The sequence below is a fragment of the Fopius arisanus genome, unplaced genomic scaffold (genome assembly GCF_000806365.1).
Source record: "Fopius arisanus strain USDA-PBARC FA_bdor unplaced genomic scaffold, ASM80636v1 scaffold00034, whole genome shotgun sequence".
NCBI lineage: Eukaryota > Metazoa > Arthropoda > Insecta > Hymenoptera > Braconidae > Fopius > Fopius arisanus.
The window spans coordinates 699,008-718,779 of NW_011887773.1; the positions used below are offsets into that span (position 1 = coordinate 699,008).

The following is a 19,772-nucleotide window of genomic DNA, read 5'->3' on the forward strand; positions in this document are numbered from 1 at the left end:
TTTCGCTCGGCTATTTCAGCCGGCGTTAGATGTCGCTTCCCTTACCTAGTGACTATTCTAGTGATAATCACTAGTAACGAGAAAATCTCGTTACAGGCTTTTATCCTATTCACACTGAGAGAAAAAATTTCTTTTGACAAAGATGATATGTTTGATACAAGAAAATACCCTCTTGTCTATTTTTTTAAAATTTCCCAAGACTAGAGATCACGCCCTGTCCATCAAATTATGTAGTTTGGGTTAGATCTATGCTTTTTGCTTCCGAATGGAAGTTTTACGATTGTTCAGTTTTGACATTTTCTAATTTTCATTGGAAATGATGTAGAATGGTCTGAAATGTAAAAATACGCAGTTTGGCGACAATGTCTGTGCCCCCCCCCCCCCTCCCACTTTTCGGAAACTGAATTTTAGAAAATACAACAATAAGAGGATAAAAAAAATTCCAAAAAATTTGAAATTTTGTTACATTATAGGTCCTAAGTGGGACTAACTCTGGCCGCAGGATCAGCCCGATCAGTCTAATAGTTCCCGAGAAAAAGCCATCTCTTTTTTATCGTTTTTTGCAAATTTTTGCAAAACTAGTGGGCCGATTCAACTTTTTTTTTTCTAAATATTCGCCTCGGTGGCCTCTATTTAGATTGATCAAAACCTATATAGCCGTCGATACAAAAATTCCGAGATATTTCCTCTTTTCTGTTTTTTTTTTGTAAAAAATCGTTGTACACTCTCTAGCCTTCGCAAAATTGTAAATATCAACATGATATAAATATAATTTAAAAAAAAAAATGGATACATGAAGTGTTGTCAAAAGTCTTCTGTCCAATGGGCCCGGCTAACTGCTTGTTTCTTAGGACATTGATTACATTATAGAATATCTCGCAGAAAGAGCGCAACACTTAAGATCAATTTTCTATACACTTTAATTGAAAATAAAAGTCTTTGTCGTTTAATCGAACCCAGAATTTCTCAATTGGCGGTAATAAGTGATCAGGTCCAGAAAGGAACGATTCTCACTATCAATTAAATTCTGAATGTAAAGCGCGCGACATGAACCTAAGAAAACATTTATGCTAGCGCTTAAAAAGCTTGTTGAGACAAAAAAACCTCATCTTATTGAAACAGTTTTTCCTCTCAGGTCGAAGGCAACATTATTTATTGAAAGATTTCAGGTTTTTGAAAATTGTCAAGAAAATATTCTCCTGTATTGAGTAATGCCGTCTTTGTAAAAATTAATTTTTTCTCTCAGTGCATGAATCGAGAACAACCAAAATGAAGTTAGCTTAGAGTAAGACATTTATTCGACTCCTGATTGGTCACTCCCATCTCACTAACGAAAGACTAGGCTAGGGACATTCAAACTCGACGCGCGTAGCGCGCTTTCGGCCTCGTTTCTTTTAACCCTTCTGAACTGGCGTTCCACCGCCGGCCGAGTCCACTGGCTCGGTGAGCACAGTGCCGCCCGCGTTAAATTGAGCGCTGCGTTGCCATTTGACAACTGCCTGACGCCCGAGGTGAGGGAAGTAACGTACCAATTGTGGCAACTGTGCGGCTGAAAATCGACTACTCGCATCCACTGGCTCCGGGCGGCATAACGCCGTTTTTCCGTACCGAGCTTACTAAGTTTTGAGTTTATACGATCATCATGTTTTTTTAAGAAACGAGAAGCCCTCAATCCGATTGGGGAAGGTTTAGAGAAAACATTCCAATTTTTTGGAATTTTTTGAACCACAATTACGAGTGTGAGACGCGAAAAACGAAAAAAGGCGGCGCACGTTCTGCACACATTTAAAGAATTTAACTTGGAAGAGGAATATCTTGTTCTGAAAGAAACACACATGTCAATGGATTTATGACTTCTTTTTGGAGTTGACAAAGTGTCCGGATTCGGACGGATTCGCAGGATTGCTCTCAACAAACGGAAAAGAAGGAAATAAGTGGGGAAGTTACAGGTTTGACCCGCAATGGGTCTTACCCAATTCCATCAACTCTTACACCCAGAAAAATGATTTATTTGAGTGAAATAAAGTTTATTTGATTCAAATAGATAGGCTTATTCAAATAGTCTGAAATAAATTTTTTTTTATTTGCAACGAAAGTTTATTCATTTCTAACAATCCTTTTTTGGAATGAAAAAACACAAATACAAATTTTCATTTGAATACAAAATAAACACTTTTTCTGGATGTATATTGTTATATCGAGATCAGCGGGAGAGATAGAATTCAGGTCCCCCTAATGGATATTGCAGTGATGGTCAACTTAGTAGGGGAAGAGAGGGTATTACCGGACACATAAGCCGAATTCTTCACATAATTTATTGGAAATACTCCCCAATATTAAAAGAAATTGCTAATTCAAGATTATTTATTCCACTTTCATCGTATATCAAAAATATAATGATAAATTCAACTGATTTTTCATCATTATTTTTTGTTGAAAAAGTCTTATTTTTCGGTATTACCCGACTTGGAGGGTAATACCGGACACGAGGCTGGTATTACCGCCTATGAGTGATAAATAAGAAGAAAATGAATTCAAATGGGAATTATTTATTAAATTACCCCTGGAAATTATTTTTTCAAATTCATCCACAGAATAAAAAAAATTCGGATATAAAAAAAAATACTAATTTCCAGAAGCTAATTTGGAGCCATGCATTTCTCAGATGCTACACGCCTCAAAATTTCAATATTTTTTTTTTATCGTTATCGCGAGATTATGTTATCGAAACTTCCCCAAAAAAAAGAATTACAGCATCAATTTTATGAAATTTTTATAGGCAAAAAAAATCATCCCTTTTTGAGATATTAGAGTGTCCGGTATTACCCGCTGTCCGGTAATACCGTCTCTTCCCCTACTTACTAAGCACTAAGTACTTAAGTACATCAAGTACTTCGTGCTTAATTCCAACTTAGTACTAAGTACCCAAGGTACTTAGTACTTGAATTGATTTAAAAAATCCATTGATTGAAATCAATTTAAGTACTAAGTGCCCGAGGCCTTAGTCTTGCCTAAACATTAAGTACCTCAGGTATTTGTTGCTTAATTCTGTCTAAGCACTAAGTAGCTTGGGTACGTAGTACTTAATCCTTTCCAAGTACAGAGTATCCGAGGTACTTAGTACTTAGGGATCTTAAGTATCTCGGGTACTTAGTGCTTATATAGACATCCACGACTTTCTTGAATTTTGAAGCTGAACAAAGTATTTTCCCCGTTGCTAGGAACCAATTCCTCCTTTTTTTAAGACTAGCGCTGTCGCGGCTGCGACATTAATGCTCTTCTGTTGTTCATTTTTCTAATTTTTCAATTTTTCTAGTTTTCAATTTAAGAATGTTTGAATTCTTGAATCTTCCATTTTTTGTTCCCTCAACTTTACAACTTTTCAATTGGTTAATCTCCAAATTTCCCGAATATTGCGATTCTTCAATTTTCAATTTTTTTTCTTTCAAATTTACAAATTCAGAAGTTTTCAATTTCCAGAATTGAGGATGCCCTTCCGTCATTCCTTTCCCTCTTTTCCAATTGAAAAAGTCGCCAATGGTTGAATTGTCAATTTTGTGTTCTTCCAAATTTACAAATTTTATATTTTTTAATTTTCAAGTTCTCAGAATTTTTCCTAGCGACGGGGAAAATACTTCATTAAGCTTGAAAATTCAAGAGAGCGGCAGATGTGTAAGCACTGAGTACCCTAGATACTTGAGATGCCTAAGTACTTGGAGAGGATGAAGTACAAAGTACCTCAGGTACTGAGTACTTAGACAAGATCAAGTGCTAAGTACCTGAGGTACTTAGTGCCTAGGTAAGACTAAATACTGAGCACTCGAGGTACTTAGTACTTACCTAGGACTTTAAGTACCAATGTACTTAGGGATGAGCACTACTGGGAGATTGCAATCCCGACCGGTAGAGGGCGTACTCCAACTCTTGGAAACGCAATAATGAAAGGCGTTGTTCTTGGTGTTAAATTCGGAACAAGCTTCATTTCGAAAGTGAAAACTAGAAATTTAATCGCGAATTGAAGCCAATTGGAATATTTTGCCTTTTAGCTTCAATGTGATTATAATGAATTTAACACAAAGAATTTCAGGTGTTCTTCGGGAAGAACATTGAAGGAGGGGGGAGAGGAAAGTCCAGATCTCACCCATTTCTTTTGAATTCCTGATCGAGACCCATATTTGAATTTTTTTTAAGAGCATATTGGCAATCGTTCAAATCGACACAAAAATTCCTATGTGAAACGTATGGGTTTGACTCACCTTGAATCCGTGAGAAAGTTGCATAGAGGGTGAAGGAGTAACTACGACTATTTGCGGCAGTTGCGGTGTCGCAGGTGGTGGGCTGCTGTCGATGCCGATGATCTTTTGTTTGTCATCCTGTAATCCGTTATCCCTAGCATTGTCTACTAACGGTTGAGTGCTTGCTGCTCTCTCCTCAACATTCTTGAATATTTGAAACATGACATTATAGCATCCCAACATGTGTTGAAATATAATCATTAGCAACTATGGTGTTGCCGAACGAAAATTGTATTTTACGAAATGTATGGAATCCGCGATCCTGTCATTGAATGGATACAGTGTACTCATTTACCCTTCCTGAGTGATGGGATCAGCACCGCTCAGAACGTTTCACAATTTTTGAAATTGCACAGTAGTAACGGCTCGAAAGGAAAGTAAACATTGCACATTGTGAACATAACATAAGTTCTATCAATGAGAATTTCGGCTGCAGAGTCAATAACCACGGAGATTTCAAATTTTCTAGCGGATGCTCCAGCCGATATCATCCGTGCATAAGACAGTTTTCGCGACAAACCGGGCGACTTTTAGCTTCACTGTCACATTTTAGATCGAAAATCCATAATTGTGGATCAGACTATTTGAGCAGTTCTTCAAGTACATCGTCTCGGTCGCTACGGATTTTTAAACATGGCGCTAGACGACTCATATGCGTAACCCACTGTGTTTGTATTTTGCTCATAACTATTAAGTGATTCGTTCTTGGCACTTATCTCTACTAGAGTGAGAGGATAAAGCCATAAGGAATAAGAAGAAGTGATTCGTTGTCAGTCTATCTTTCCCTCCCCCCTCTCCCACAAATTTTTGATACACTAAATACTTCAGTGTTTCAATATTTACACAAAAAAATTTGATGAAAGTGTAAATAATAGCACAAACCGTTTCAGTGATTTCCCCGGGATTTGTCATCTTAATTGCGATTGACCGTAGAGTCGTGGTGATTGTCTCACTCTCGGAGACGAGAGTTTGAGTTGCGTTTGAGAGTCCGCGAGGGACCTCCACCACGGTCCCGTCGACGGTGAGGATTCTAGAAACTGGGGAAGACAGGGTGGAGAGGTTGCTTTCCTGTTGCTGAGGGATCGGATCTTCTGGAGCTCGCCCATTCTTCATGTTCTCGCAATTCAATTGTGGAGGAATTTCTTGCGATTTTTCAGCAAGATTGCGAGGGTCAACCCCTTCGTTTCTTTCCAACAATGCTTGGGAAGCCTGGAAGGTTAACAAGCAGAAAAAAATATTTAAAACCGAATACTTCATTACTCTTTATTTACGGTATTGTATTTCACCCTTCAGTTCCTCTTTAAAGTGATACTTCTCATCAGAACTAATTTCGCTCATAAAAAATGGACAGTTTTAAGTGGCATGTTGTGGGGTTTTATGGTGGGCCAATAAAATCAATTTTATTGTGTCAATGACACATAATATGTACTTTCACCGAGGTAATTGAGTGAAAATGATATGTTATTGATGTTTGAATTTGGAACTTCCCAAAAGTTTTAGGGAAAGAATAAAAGAGATGCGGGAATTAATTCTACTCAGTAGTTTTCTAACATTTGTAAGTCAAAATTTAACATACTTGTCTGAAGAGAGAAGGAAAAGTCATTTTTGTTTCCGAGTAGTGCAATCGACCAAATCTATGTTTCCATTTTTTGACATAAGTTTTTGGAAAATTTCGCATTGATGAATCGCTGGAATTGAATAATTTTTTTCTCTCAAATGAAGATATCATTGGTCCCTATTTATCAGCATTTATTAAATTTAGATTTATCCATCAAAATTTTGAAGCCGAATTTCGGTACGATATTTGGCGGAATGTCCCATATAGTAAAAAAGTATGCAAAATCTCTACTCGGAAGCATGTTACTAATTTATTGGCCAGAACAAATATACTATGGGCAATACAGGACTAATTCCCTACCTGTTGTATATGAAAAATAATTTAATTTAAGCCGAAAGCCTTCGGGCGATGGTCAATTCCTCAGTCAGTTTCTTGTGACGAATTCCGTACAAATAAATGAAGTTAATAATGAAATTCTCCGATCACATTGATAATTCATTGCGTACCAACCTTATCCATAATTTCTCCAGAAATTTGTCCCTTTTCAATTATTGACGCAGAAGTCGGGCGGATGGCTTCATTTTCGTCCTTCAAACTGGCCTCTTTATCAATGAAGCCTTCAGTTTTTATTGGGGATCCGAGAGGTTCTTCTGAACGTTTGGCATGACTGTTGAACAGTATTGAGGCAGGAACTTCAAGTTTGTCCTCGATTACAGCGACGACGGGCGGGAGTCCAGCAACTTTTGTCGACAGTGAGTCCTCAAGCTCAGGACATTCTGGATCTTCGTTGGACCTCTCTGGCTCCCCGCCAGGACAGCTCATGACAACCGTTTGCCTCACAGCTTCGTCTTTTTCTCTGTCTTCAAGTTTTTGGGGGGTCTGGAGAGTGATTTACAGAAACGAAAAAGTTTAGAGTGTAATACTTCATTACTTACATTACATTGCATCTACCCAGGTGGGAAAAAGCAAGGCTGACAATGAAAACAGCCCTTAAACAGGCTTGCTTTGTCCAGGCTGGAAAAATATAGACTGATTTGAGGCTCAAATGAGCCTTGTTCAGTGAGGGCTGCGAAAGTGAGGCTTGCTTGAGACTGTTGTGAATCTCGCGGTGATGAGACTCATCAGAGTCACTCTGATGCAAGACCTGAATAAGCCTTGGTTGGATACAACTTGATGCATACATATAATTGTAATCGCATTTTTTCAAGTTGAATTTGACATTACAGAAATTAATTCAGGGACTTGCATAAATTGTGCAAATTGCCTGCAAACTTCGAATTTTATAACTAACAGACTCCAAATTATAATACTGGTTCCTCACAAAAATGTTTTTTCCCCTTCCTCAACTTTTTCACTCGTTAGTTTACGTTACACTCCGGCAAGCCGTCTAGCCTCCATAGTTATCATGCGGTGTAGTCTAACCTAACAGTTGGCAGTACTCAAATGAACGTTCTTTTTTAAACAAGTGATTAAATCAAAAATGAGTAAAAAATCATCATATTCTCGTGTAAAAAAACATCGATTCTTAATAAAGACTCATAATGATACCAGTGTCAATGAGCATGATGACGCAAACAGTTCCCATAAGTTTGAACAATTTGATGAATTTGATACGGATCATACAAATGCGACGCAAGATGATGTGGATGAAAATGCCGTAGTTAACGCAGGACAGGACAATTTAGACGACATTTGTTGTGGTAACAGTTTTCAGCAGAATTCCTCATGTGATTCGAGTACTGAGAACTCGTTAAACCAACTGTTAAATGACGAAGTGTTAGACACGAATGAAAGCCTGAATCCATCAGCGACAAAATCAGATAGTGACGTTTGTAATCTGGCTCCATTATGTTTAAAAGAAAAAATTAAACAGTGGGCTGTGGACAATATAGGAAGTGTACAGCTGAAAACTATAACCTCAATGCTCCAAATTTGGAGAGATGAAGGTTATATAGAAGTCCCTGCAACAGCAAATCAACTGCTTGGATACCGTCACTCCATCCAAAGTCAAAATATGATTTCAAAGAAAAAAACCATCGGCCAATATCTATACTTAGGAATTCTCAACGGTTTACAAAAACGATTATACTCAAATATTTATGAAAAAAGACTTGTTGGCATTATGGCGCACATCGATGGTTCAAGTGTATACAACGTCAGTAAAGGACAATTATGGTCAATCATAGTGAAAATGTCGGACGATGATTACACATGTATTCCCTTCGCAGTAGCTCTATACTATGGTGACTCCAAGCCGATGAATATGAACGATTTATTGGACGATTTTGTCACAGAAGTAAATGACTTAACTGAAAAAGGTTTCTCTGTGGATGATGAAAAGTATACTTTTAGATTAGATGGAATAATTTGTGATGGCCAAGCTAGAGTCTACATCAAATGTATCAAAGGCCCAACAGGATTTTCAGCTTGCGAACGCTGTACGGTACCAGGAGTAACGGTTAATAAAAAAAGAGTCTATCCAGAGACAAACTGTCCACTTCGCACCAAAGAAAGTTTCATTGCCCAAGTGGATAAGGAACATCATCCAGGTGCTCGTGTAAGTACAATCTTGAGGATTAAGGAATTAGATCCTATCAACGATTTTCCTATAGATCTAATGCATTTGGTTCTAAATATTATAAAAATGTTTTTAACTAAATGGATTGAGGGGCACAGGCAAAACAATATTCTATCGAAAGAGACAATGAAGATTTTCCAAATGTTGATGGACGGCATGACTCCATGGGTTCCACGGGAATTTCAACGCACATCATTCGATATTTCTGATCACAGCCACTGGAAAGCAACGCAATGTTTTTTTTTTTTACATTATGCAGCACCGATTATTTTACAATTTGTGTTGCCAAAAGCCGAATACTATCATTTTTTGCATTTAGTTGTTGCCAGTCGTATTTACTGCAATGCTAAATGGGCATTCACTGCTTGTCGAAAAGCGAATAAATATCTCCGGAAATTTGTAGTTCTCATGCCCACTTATTATGGCTCAGATTCGCAAACTATGCAGATTCACCTCCTGATTCATTTAATACAAGATTTTTTACATTATCAGGTTCCTCTGATAAATATATCTGCATTTTGGGGTGAAAATTTCATCGGGAAATTTAAAAATTTTGTGACAAACCAAGCAAGACCATTGGCTCAGATGGTTAATCGTTTGAATGCAGAGGAAAATTCCGATAAAATTAAATTGAAAAAACGCCACCTTATTGGTGAGTGTATTTTTGACAAAGTGGATGCTCGATACGAGTGGAATGGCTCTCAGTACTTGAAAATTCAATCCATCAAATACAAGGATATGACTCTGGCTACTAAAAATCCAAATAATCTTGTTGAACTGAACAATGGGGAAATAATGGAAATAAAATTGTTGTTCATCAAGGAGAATTTTGGCACAGATGTGAGGCAAGCTGATGATATTTATCTTCAAGGTCATTTGGCTTCAGCAACCGAAGATGTCTTCACAGTGCCATGTGCATCATCTCGTGTAGGCATTTTGAAAATCAGGGATTTCAAAAGGACTGTCTACACTTTTAATCTCACAGATGTAAAAAGTAAATGTTTACGAGCAATGATTGACAAACAGTATTATACAGTGTCTCTTCTGCATACTACATAAAGTAGGAGTGTTAATAATTTGTCTAATTAAGAAATATTTTTAAAAATTCTGGAAGAGAAACCAAAATAAATATAATTTTGCCATAAATGTATCACGTGACACACTTTTCAAGATGGCGACACCGCATGTCACATGTTGATCTAGGGAGTGAAACGCCGATGAAAAATATTGATAAAAATACCGTAATAATTATTATTTTTCAGTCAAGTTTTTGTGCAAAATAAAATAGATCATTATAAAGTGTGAAAAATTGAAGTCCATAAAGTTGGGTAACATCAAAAGGAACTTCGTGTCTCATCAAAGAAAATCAACTTGGACATTACTAAAAACATGGAGAAGATGAAAAATTTCGCTGTCGTCGATTTTTATACCGAAAGGACCTCCGATGGGAAACTTGTTATTGCAGTGGTTCCGAAGGAATGGATGAAGTGGAACAATGGCAACTGGTCGACTTATTGGCCATCTAAGGTAGCAAAAAAACAACTCGTTGAGTGGCAAAGCAGTGGAAAATCACCCAAAAATGATTGGTCACATCATACTGAAATAGAAATTCTCACCTGGGCTGGTAAGTAGTAAACACACAAATGACTGTTTTTTAACTCTTAATGATTTCTCTCCGGTCTTTACTATCTAGATAATTTCATGTCCGCTGAACGGAGGTGCGACAGGGCACGAACTCAGCGTGAGAATCTGAATTCCTCAGGCATGGAAAATACACCACGTAGCACGGTAAAGGTAGTGTCTAGGAACACTGCAAGAGATTCGATGGAGGCAACTGAAAGCTCAGACTCAAGTGAGCAAAGTCCTGATGAATTTCGAAAACGAAAAAAAAACAGATGAAAGGGCTTCAACGTCAGAAACGAAAGTTTTCGAGGTTATCAACGATACCAGAATCCAGTGACAGTGAAGACAAAAGTCCTCCGAGGCGATTGATATATATGGAGAATAAGATGGTGGATGATATCGGCCGAATCTCAAAACAGCGTAATTCTCCAGAACTCGATGATGGAAATAAAGCATGTGGAGCTGTTTTAAACGTTGAAGGGAGTCCAGGGAGTTTTAGTGGAGAAGCAACGTCTCTGACAAGTAAGTATAATCAGAAACTCTACTAATTTTTTGTAATGTACATTCATATTTCACTGTTGTAATGAAATTGTAAATATTATCCTTTGAAGCAAGAGTTAGTCGTCGCGAGTCATTGGCCATGACAAGTCCTGAGAGTAGTCAATTGGGGGCTCGTAATCATCGATCAACATCGGAACCAATACGTAATCGTTTTTTGAATTTTCCTTGCGTTTTTCTCAGAATATTTAATAACTGAACAAAATTCCAATTTCAATGTTCATCTTTTCTGAAATAATAGGTAAACTACAAAAAAACCACGGAGTCGAGGGTGAACTACTCGAATTAGAGGATCTGAAGAAAAAAATTACAGATCCTGCTCTAGGTATTTATCTATCCATCTTAACGAACCTATTTTCGTTGAGTATAAATGTAAATATCTATCACAATGGTAATTTTTTTCCAATTTTTAGAAGCACTTGTAGATTATTTTGACGTCAAACTGAACATTCTGAGAAAGGAAATGATGAATCAAGTCATCAGGAGTCAACGCAGTTTATCATATGACTTTGGCCGTAAAATGGAGAACCTTGGCGCAATTGCAATATCCGGAAACTCGGATGGGCGCACACATACCAAAGCCCCGAGAGAAATTTTGAAGACAAATTTTCCAATAGAAGCAATCCAGGATTTTGAAGAATTTGAAAAACTGATGGACCCCTCAGAATGGCCTAAAGAACAGGAGCAGACGGAGGCTTTAGAAAAGCAGGCGGCACTGGTAATTACTTTTTTAAAATAGGTTCATCTGATTTTTTTTCCGCCTTATTTTAATATTTAAAAAACCATTCTACAGAGAGCTTTGATGAGGATGATGATTGCTGGGTGTCAAACCAATACCAAGTGTGTTTCTGAGCTTATTGGCAAATTCCTGAAACCTGAAGTGCAATTGTGTTATACTGGAGCAGGCAGAGTCACAAAAGGACAGGGGAAACGAGCATTCAATAAAACGATTTTTTATGCGTGCATGGAAGGTAATTAAATCATTTTCATTTACTCATCTAAAACCTAAAATTGGGTTGTGCCTGCTTTCCAGCGATTGTTCCCGAAAAGTTTCCCAATCCAACGACTACCCTATTAACAGCTACTAGTAATTATTTGACCCAGGTCGCTAGTCGATGTAAAGATAAGTCCAATAATTAATACTTTTGAATACTTTTGTTGTTTGAAATTTCGTAATTTTCATTTATGGCACTTCATTAGTTAAAAGCAAATAATTTTTAACGTTTGAAAAAAAAAGAGAATTAATAACTTGTTATTATTATTTTTAGGCAAATATGGTACAGTAATGTTCAAAATATGATATCTTGTCTCCATTTAATATACCAATATTATCTACTATTTTCAAAAAAGAATAATTTTAAAGATATTCCTGTTTTTTGAAGATGATTTCGAAAATGTTCATTTTTTGTAATCACACACTAAATTTAAATGAATAAATAACATGGTTTTTCAGAATTTATGTGTATTTATTTACATATTGCTCGAGCATATTAACAACCCTGATTCAAGCCTGCTTTAATATGTTCTAAGGGTTTATTCAACCCTGTATGTTTTGTTCATCAAGGCTTGTTTTAGGCTAAACTATCAGCCCTGTTTCAAGGTTGGCTTTGCAGGCTTGAAAAGATGTTATCATTTCACAGCCTTAGACAGGGCTGATAAAGCCTTGCATATTCGACCCTAGTCCAGCCTATGCAAGCCCTGGATCAAGGTTGAAAAAGGATTTTTTTTTTTTGGAGTTTCCTACCTGGGGCATGAGTCTTGAGAGTATTTTTGTATGAATGCCGAACCTAATATCTCTCTGCACAATCCGGAAAACGGCTTCTTCAAAAACAAGACGACAAGGAACTTAACCATTTAGGGGGTTGAATCAACATTTCCGTTGGGGGGGGGGGGGCCAGCTCCATATATCTCTGATTTATTTTGTGTATATGTATCGCGGTGTGAACTCAATTTCCCACAGAATATGTTTCGAACAAAATCGGCATAAAATAAGTTTAGGTTAATGAGTCAAGATCAAATGGCAGTTTCGGAACTGTCAATTCTTTAACCATTGGTAGCCTATGCATATCCTATTAATTATGAATTTGGAAAGCTGTGGTACGATGAATTCGAGAAAAGGTTTGAGTTTTCATATATAATCAGAAACTGAGAGGGAAATGGTAATTGAAAACTTTCCGATATGCAAAGTCGCCATTTCCGCGGAATCGCCCCTATGTATTTTTTTTTTTTTTAGATCGACGCACTTTTAATTATCCCAAGATACCCTTCCAGTATGTTCTTTCAGTAGCTGCATGCCCCTTCGATAACTTAACACTCGATATCATGACTGAACAACACGAAATTATGATATCCTTAGTGACGTTGTATGTACACTGGGCCGACTACTTTACACTCGCAGTTAATTATCGATGAATATCTTGAGAATGAAAAGAGATGGGAAGAAAATTAGCATGAAATGCAGTTTTGTGATTGACGTACGCTGTTTAAAAACGGTGTTCAGAAAAAGCTCGCGACCTACTTTCATCCTTGAAAGTTCATCGAAGTCGACTGCCCGTGAATAAAACCCAATCACCCAGTTGAGTATTATATATAATATTTTCGTTGATTTAAGAGGTGAGCCAAAGGAGATGGCCAGCAATGAGTCGCTACTATATCCAGAGAACTCAAGACCAGGTACTAAAGCGTTATGTAACCTTAGGCTATAACAACCCCCATTCTTTTTTCAACAATCGCGGATCATTCGGTTCATTTCAATTGAGATAGAGGCCCTTTCCTTACTATAAAATGTACTATGGAGGAGAATACAGGAGGAATGCCGGGGAATTATTGAAGAGAAAAAGAATGAAACTAAATTCTTTACTACGGGTGGAGAAGTTGAAAATGACAATGATACAGAGAAGGAAAGTTGTCACATACAACGCTGACATAAGGAATGTTCCCCTCTGAAAACAACATATGTGGACGTCCGCATGAAAAGGGACCATTTTGGCGATTCTAGTTTTTGAAATATTACCATTTTTCTGCTTCCAACTCCTCTTTAAACCTAACAGAGATAGAGACATTTTGATCGAAACCTGTCTTGTAGATCTCAATTTTTCCTATAAAAACTGTTCCCAGCAAAAATCGATCATGGGCCTTAGATTAGGAGATATTGAGAGGAAGAAATTTTCATTTGTTTTCATAAATTGGTTTTCCTAGAATATCTCCGATTTCAAGAGAGAAAGAGGAATTCTGATGAGGACCTTTCGTGTAGAGCTAATTTATTTCTACAAAAAAATCTTATCATCAAAATTTGATTATCAACGGTAGATTCCGCGATATTCGTGAAAGAACGATTTTGGAAACGTAATCGAATTTTTTATCTTCCATTATATCACTCCCCAGTTGCTTAGAACACCAAGAACAGAAAAATGTTTGAGAGAAAATTTTCGGAGAAAGAAAATTTCTCCAGAACGGAAGGAAAAATTTAAAAATCGGTGAAGTATGAGTCAAAATAAGCCAAAATAAATCACTCCTCTTCATTTTTCTAGAACAAAGTTGGTCAATCGCTTATTTTGGCTCGTACTCGACCGATTTTACAATCGTTTCTTCCCTTGAGAAGTTTAGAATATTTCCTTTCTCAATTTTTTCTATTCTAGGTGTTCTAAGCAATTGAGGGGTGATATGATTGAAAGAACACAATTCGATTTAGGTCTGAAAATCGTCCTTTCTCGAAATTCATCAAGTAGTTGTATCTCGATATGGTCAGGCCTCAGTCGTCACCGAATATTTGTTTCCTGCATAGTTTCGGATGTTCAGCTTTCCGGTAAATACCAATAATGACATAAATAGGGAAAGGAACTTTTTTAAGCTTTCAGCAGCCAAAAGCCACTGCGTTCAGAGAATGGTGTATGTAATAATATAGTAACAATATAAAAAAAACACGTACAGACAACCCAGACACGTACAGACAACGCAGCCCAGGTAGGAAAAAATGAATGGGCCGGGCTATTGAAATATATTTGACTCGACCTTGTCCTAAGCGCATTTCCTGCAGGTTTGAGGTGAAATAAAAATTGATATTGGCCTACAATTGGCAGAGACCTGGGCCGGGCCTGGTTGCCGAGTAGTTCATGATAATTATGAATAATTACAAAAACAAAACAATTACGCCTTTTCCCTGTCATTTTTAACATACATTGTCAACTAATTACCAAGCCCTACCGCGATCATCGCTGAAAAACCGATTTTGTTGATTTAATATATTATCCTAAGGGGGGCTCGAACCCACGACCTAACGATTACTAATCCGGTGCCTTAACCACTAGTCTACTGCACAATACGTGAAGTCTGGACTTTTATATCGTTCATATATCAATTCAACTCAGGAGATTTAATTTTTTAGGTTAGAGAATGATTGAGTCACTCAATTTTATTATTGAATTGATAATTTCAAGTCGATTATAAATAATTATACTGATAAAAACAATAATCATTACAATAATTTTAACTGATTAATGAAAATAATGATAATTAAAGTTTTAATTACGTTTTTTTTTCTCTTCACGGTCATTAGCGGTTTGACGACTCTACTTTAGTTATTTTATGTTTACACTTACACCCTCAGAAAGTTACCCTTAAATTTCTACCCTTAACATTCCACCCGTCTGGAGCCCAATGGCCGAGCCTGGCCCACCGCAGGCGGGGACTTGGTTACCGAGTTCTGGCAATTAATGTTCGCTCGAAAAGAGGGAACCCTTGGCTACACTTGGTGACTAAGCCTGGCTAACCATCGTCTTTGCCAGCTCGGCCGTTCCTCGGGCCATCCTTTGGGACAGGATTGGTGACCAAGAACGGCTGACCATTGTCTTTACCAGCTTGGCCATCCTTTGGGCCAGGCTTGGTGACCAGGACCGGTTGACGATTGTCTTTTCCAGCTTGGCCATCCTTCGGACCACCCTCGGGCCAAGCTTGGCCGCCAAGCCTCGCGACCCAGTCTCGTGCCAGTCCTGGCCATCCCTCGGGCCAGGCTTCGGGCCCAAGCCTCGCAGCCGAGTTCCGTGCCAGGCCTGGCCCGTTTCGTGAGCATTGTCATTTCCTACCTGGGAGGTAAAAATTTTCAGCTCTGACAACTGGGTCGATGCTAGGCCCAAGCTTGATTCTTCGAGACTTGAAAGTCAGGTTTGGGCCAATGCTCAGCCGTCCGTTGAGGAGTCACACCGGGCCGATGCTGTTAAATATGCTGACCCAGATGTGGTTCGATGCTTGGTTAAACCTTGACGGCTTGATTCTCAGTTAGTCAGTCTCGAGTAGTGATGCCGCGATAATCGATAAATTCGAGATGATACGATAATGGACAGATGATAATCAAGACGATAAATCTTTTTTTTTATCGTATTGCCGGAACGATACGATACGATATTCGCCACGCGATAATTGACGATAATCGATAATATAGTTTGGACATTTGTAGTTTTCATTGTGGCATGCTTGGGCCTTCTCATTTTTTTTGTGTTACGCTGACAGGACGCGTGGGGACACTTGAAGACGCTGTCATGATCCATCCATAGAACTGTACACATCGTTTCGCTGTCCTTCTTCAGGTGTTTTGCTATTCAAAAATATTAGTTATGTAACCAGTAGATTTGTGTTTTAATTGGGAAAAGAACTATAATGATAATTTCAGTCGATAAAACGACGATATACGAGACGGTATGGGGAATTCCTGTCGATAAATTGTCGATACGATATTCGTCATTTCATTTATCGCATCACGATACGATACGAGACGATAATTTTCATTGAGATTTCGATACGACACGATAATTAAGGGAATGTCGCCTCATATCGTATCGCGGCATTACTAGTCTCGAGCCACGTTTTTTCGGTTCTCGGACCGAAACTCTTTTCGAGTTCCAAACCAATTTTTTTCTGCTGTCATAATAGATTACTTCCCTGATGGAAAATGATGAATTTCCTATCAGGGGAATTAAAGTTCAAGAGCAGGTGCACGTACGAAAATTTTCAATAGAAAACCCTCAAGAATCCTATATGAATTTCTATAGAACTTCTATTGAATTTCCTATACGTTTTTTACCGTTTCCATTGACATGTTCGATAAGAAGTATTATATAGAAAAAGTCAATGGAATTTCTTTTTTGTATTGCATTTTTTCGGCTCCAATGTTCTAAGTGTTTTTACTTATTTTTCATATTATTTTCTTCGAGAAAATTGAATGAAAAAACTTCGCAAATTGAAGCCGGAAAAATTCTCTAGAAAAATGAAATTCTATAGACTTCCTATATAATATTTTCTATTGCACACGTCAGAAGAACCGGCAAAAAACCGATAGGAGACAAAATAGAATTCCTACAGAAAGTCTGTAGAATTTTCTATAGAATTATTAAGGATTTTCCATTAAAAATTTTCGTACGTGCTAACTTCTAGAGAAAAAGTTTTTTGTTATTTTGAGAAAAAATATTAGAAATACCATTTTCCGTGTGATTTCTCCTCAAGGATCCGATTTTTTTGGTTAAAATAGTCTCCGATGAATAGAAATTAGGGGTTCGATTCTTTTTCAATCAAAAAATCAACACAACAAGGATTCCCCACCCATTTTTTTCGAAGAATTTTTTTGAATATATTCATCAAATTTTATTCCTCTATCATTAGAAATGGTGCATGAGAGATTTTGACATTTGAAGACATTTAGATATTTGGACAATTTGATGTTCGCGAGTGAATTACAAAAAGTAATTTTTTTTCATTGGTTGAAAACATTTTCTTTAATTCTTATGAATCTCACAGAAGAGTGAACTTACAAAAACAGAGAACACAGAAAGGAAGGACAAAAACAAAAAAAAAGCAGTTGCTACGGTGGCTGCGTGGTTAAAGTTCGGAACTATGGACCTAAGGGTCGCAGGTTCAAATCGCGGCTGGGGGGAAGTTTGACTTTCGCAAAAACCGTTGCAGCGAAGTTCCGATACTGAAATTGATCGAACGATGTTGGCAAAAACCATCTATTGATGAGATTTAGTCAAGGAATGACCTGGGCAAACAGGAAAGTCTGTAGATAGGCAGTACAGTTCCTGGCCACTGACGATGATCTAACCAGTTAAAGTCTTGATCTCGATGTAAAAAGCCGAATAGGCTATACATGGCAATGATAATGATAATAAATTGATGGACTCCTAAAAATTTCAGAACCTAGTAAGCCAGGAGTTTCAACTCTATCGACTTCAAGGCTAAGACCTGCCAAGAGAACGTCAACAGAAGGAGTAGCTCCCGTTGCGGCCCAGAAAATTGATGTCCGTGAAGCTAATGAAGCACTCAACGCACTGGCTAATGAGAAGCAGACGGAATATGTGCTTTTGGGTAATATACACGGAGAGAATTAATTTGTAACTTTCACTATACCCATAGGAAAGATTACTATAGTCACATAGTAAAACGGTTTTCGAGTGACCCAATATAGTAATCTCCGCTATGTTAGAAATTAATGGTTAGCATGTGACATGGTGATGGTTAATATGCAACATAGCAATGATTACTAGGTGACATAATAATGGTTGCTATATAACATAGTAATGGTTACTATATTAACATAGCAATGGTTACTATGTTAATATAGTAATGGTTGCTATGTTGATAAAGTAATGGTTGCTATGTTAATATAGTCATGGTTGCTATGTTAACATAGTAATGCTTACCATGTCCATAGGAATGCTCACCATATGTAACATTTTTGTGATGATCAGTTTCAAGTACATCAAGTTGACTTGAATGAGAAGAGGTGGGCTACGTTAAATTAGTATTGCTGAAAATAACTATTCTGGTCATTTCAAAAGCCTATACCATCCCCAAATTTCCTCAGGAATCGAATGCAATTGACTTCAGAACGCTAACTTTATTAGTTTCCGAAAAATCATAGTTCAAAGTCAAGGTATCCGCTTATTCGGTCTAAGTCCCCGTTTTTTCCACTTTTTTTTGCTGCTTTTTCCCCGCCTGTAAAATTAATTGTAAAAATTGACTTTCCGGTCCAAGGGGCTATTCACTACCGAGTAAAGTGACACAGTCATGGCTGATTTCACCTGATTTCAGCATGATTTCCAAGTGATTTCAAGTGATTGCAAGGAATAACTGATTTCAAGTGATTTCAAGTGATTTCATGGGGATTTTTCTCCGATTTCCTGATTTCAAATAATTGCACATGATTTCAATTGATTTAATATTTTCGATTTCATTCATCTGCGCAATCGGTTGAGGCACGTGAGGAGAATTGGGCCGGGTGGTAAAAGCAGACCTTCGGAATTGCGAACCAGTTGCATGGGGGGAACCATTATACCAGTGGCGAGGAGGGGAAAAAATAAGCTCACAGTTTGCGGAATGTAATGCACTGAGCGTTTGCCAATGTTCGGGGCGGTAGTCCCAACGTGGAGATGTCGAATGTAGCATATATTTTCTTGTTCTTTGAGGCCCCAAGAACCTCCAATTCACTGGAGATCACCGGGTAGTTTTCCAAAATCGTTTTTTTTTTGGCTGGAAGAAAATGGAAAAAGGGCCTATCCAGGCTTCCAGCTCACAGTTCACGGAATGTAATGCAGTGAGGGTTTTCCAATCGTCGGGGCGGTACTTCTTAACCATCACTATGTAATATAGTAACCATTACTGTGTAACATTGTAAAAATTACTATGTAACATCGTGAAAATTACTATGTCCATTGTGATCATTACCATTGAGGATTTTACTATGCCACATAGTAACCATTACTATGTTCCATGGTAATCATTACGGACATAGCAATATTTACAACTCCATAACGATATTTGCTATGTGTGGATTCAAACATAGTGTTGGTTACAAATGAATTCTGTCAGTGTATCCTAAATATTCCTATCGATCACAGAAAGCAGATGACAGTTCAGCAGATGTCTGCTGGAGTGTTAAATATCATTCATCAGTAATTGAGTACTAAATTCCAATATTATAGACAAGTATGGAACCTTTAACTCGTGTTAAAGAGTGCAATTTCGTTTACTTGCTGTGGGGGGATAAACGCGCTTCGCGCTCGTGATTTTTTAGCCTGAAAAACTTGACTCCTTCATTTGTCTGCAACGAACTTGTCGGGAAATATCCGATAGTTTTGGAGCTCTCGTGGTATTACAAGCGATGGTTCACCGG

The 19,772-nt window shown here is 37.7% G+C and overlaps 2 protein-coding genes across 2 annotated transcripts; both read left to right on the top strand.

The window, feature by feature from the left end:
- Positions 1-9,738: 9,738 nt before the first annotated feature.
- Positions 9,739-10,391, top strand: LOC105266015 (uncharacterized). Its single transcript, XM_011303891.1, has 3 exons — positions 9,739-10,055; positions 10,125-10,283; positions 10,327-10,391. Exons 1-3 carry the CDS (start codon positions 9,821-9,823, stop codon positions 10,389-10,391), a joined length of 459 nt encoding a protein of 152 aa, XP_011302193.1. The 5' UTR covers positions 9,739-9,820.
- A 468-nt stretch (positions 10,392-10,859) lies between these two features.
- LOC105265999 (uncharacterized) lies at positions 10,860-11,928 on the top strand. The gene is made up of 4 exons (XM_011303863.1): positions 10,860-10,937; positions 11,026-11,330; positions 11,406-11,583; positions 11,881-11,928. Exons 2-4 carry the CDS (start codon positions 11,076-11,078, stop codon positions 11,910-11,912), a joined length of 465 nt encoding a protein of 154 aa, XP_011302165.1. The 5' UTR covers positions 10,860-10,937; positions 11,026-11,075; the 3' UTR covers positions 11,913-11,928.
- Positions 11,929-19,772: the final 7,844 nt, after the last annotated feature.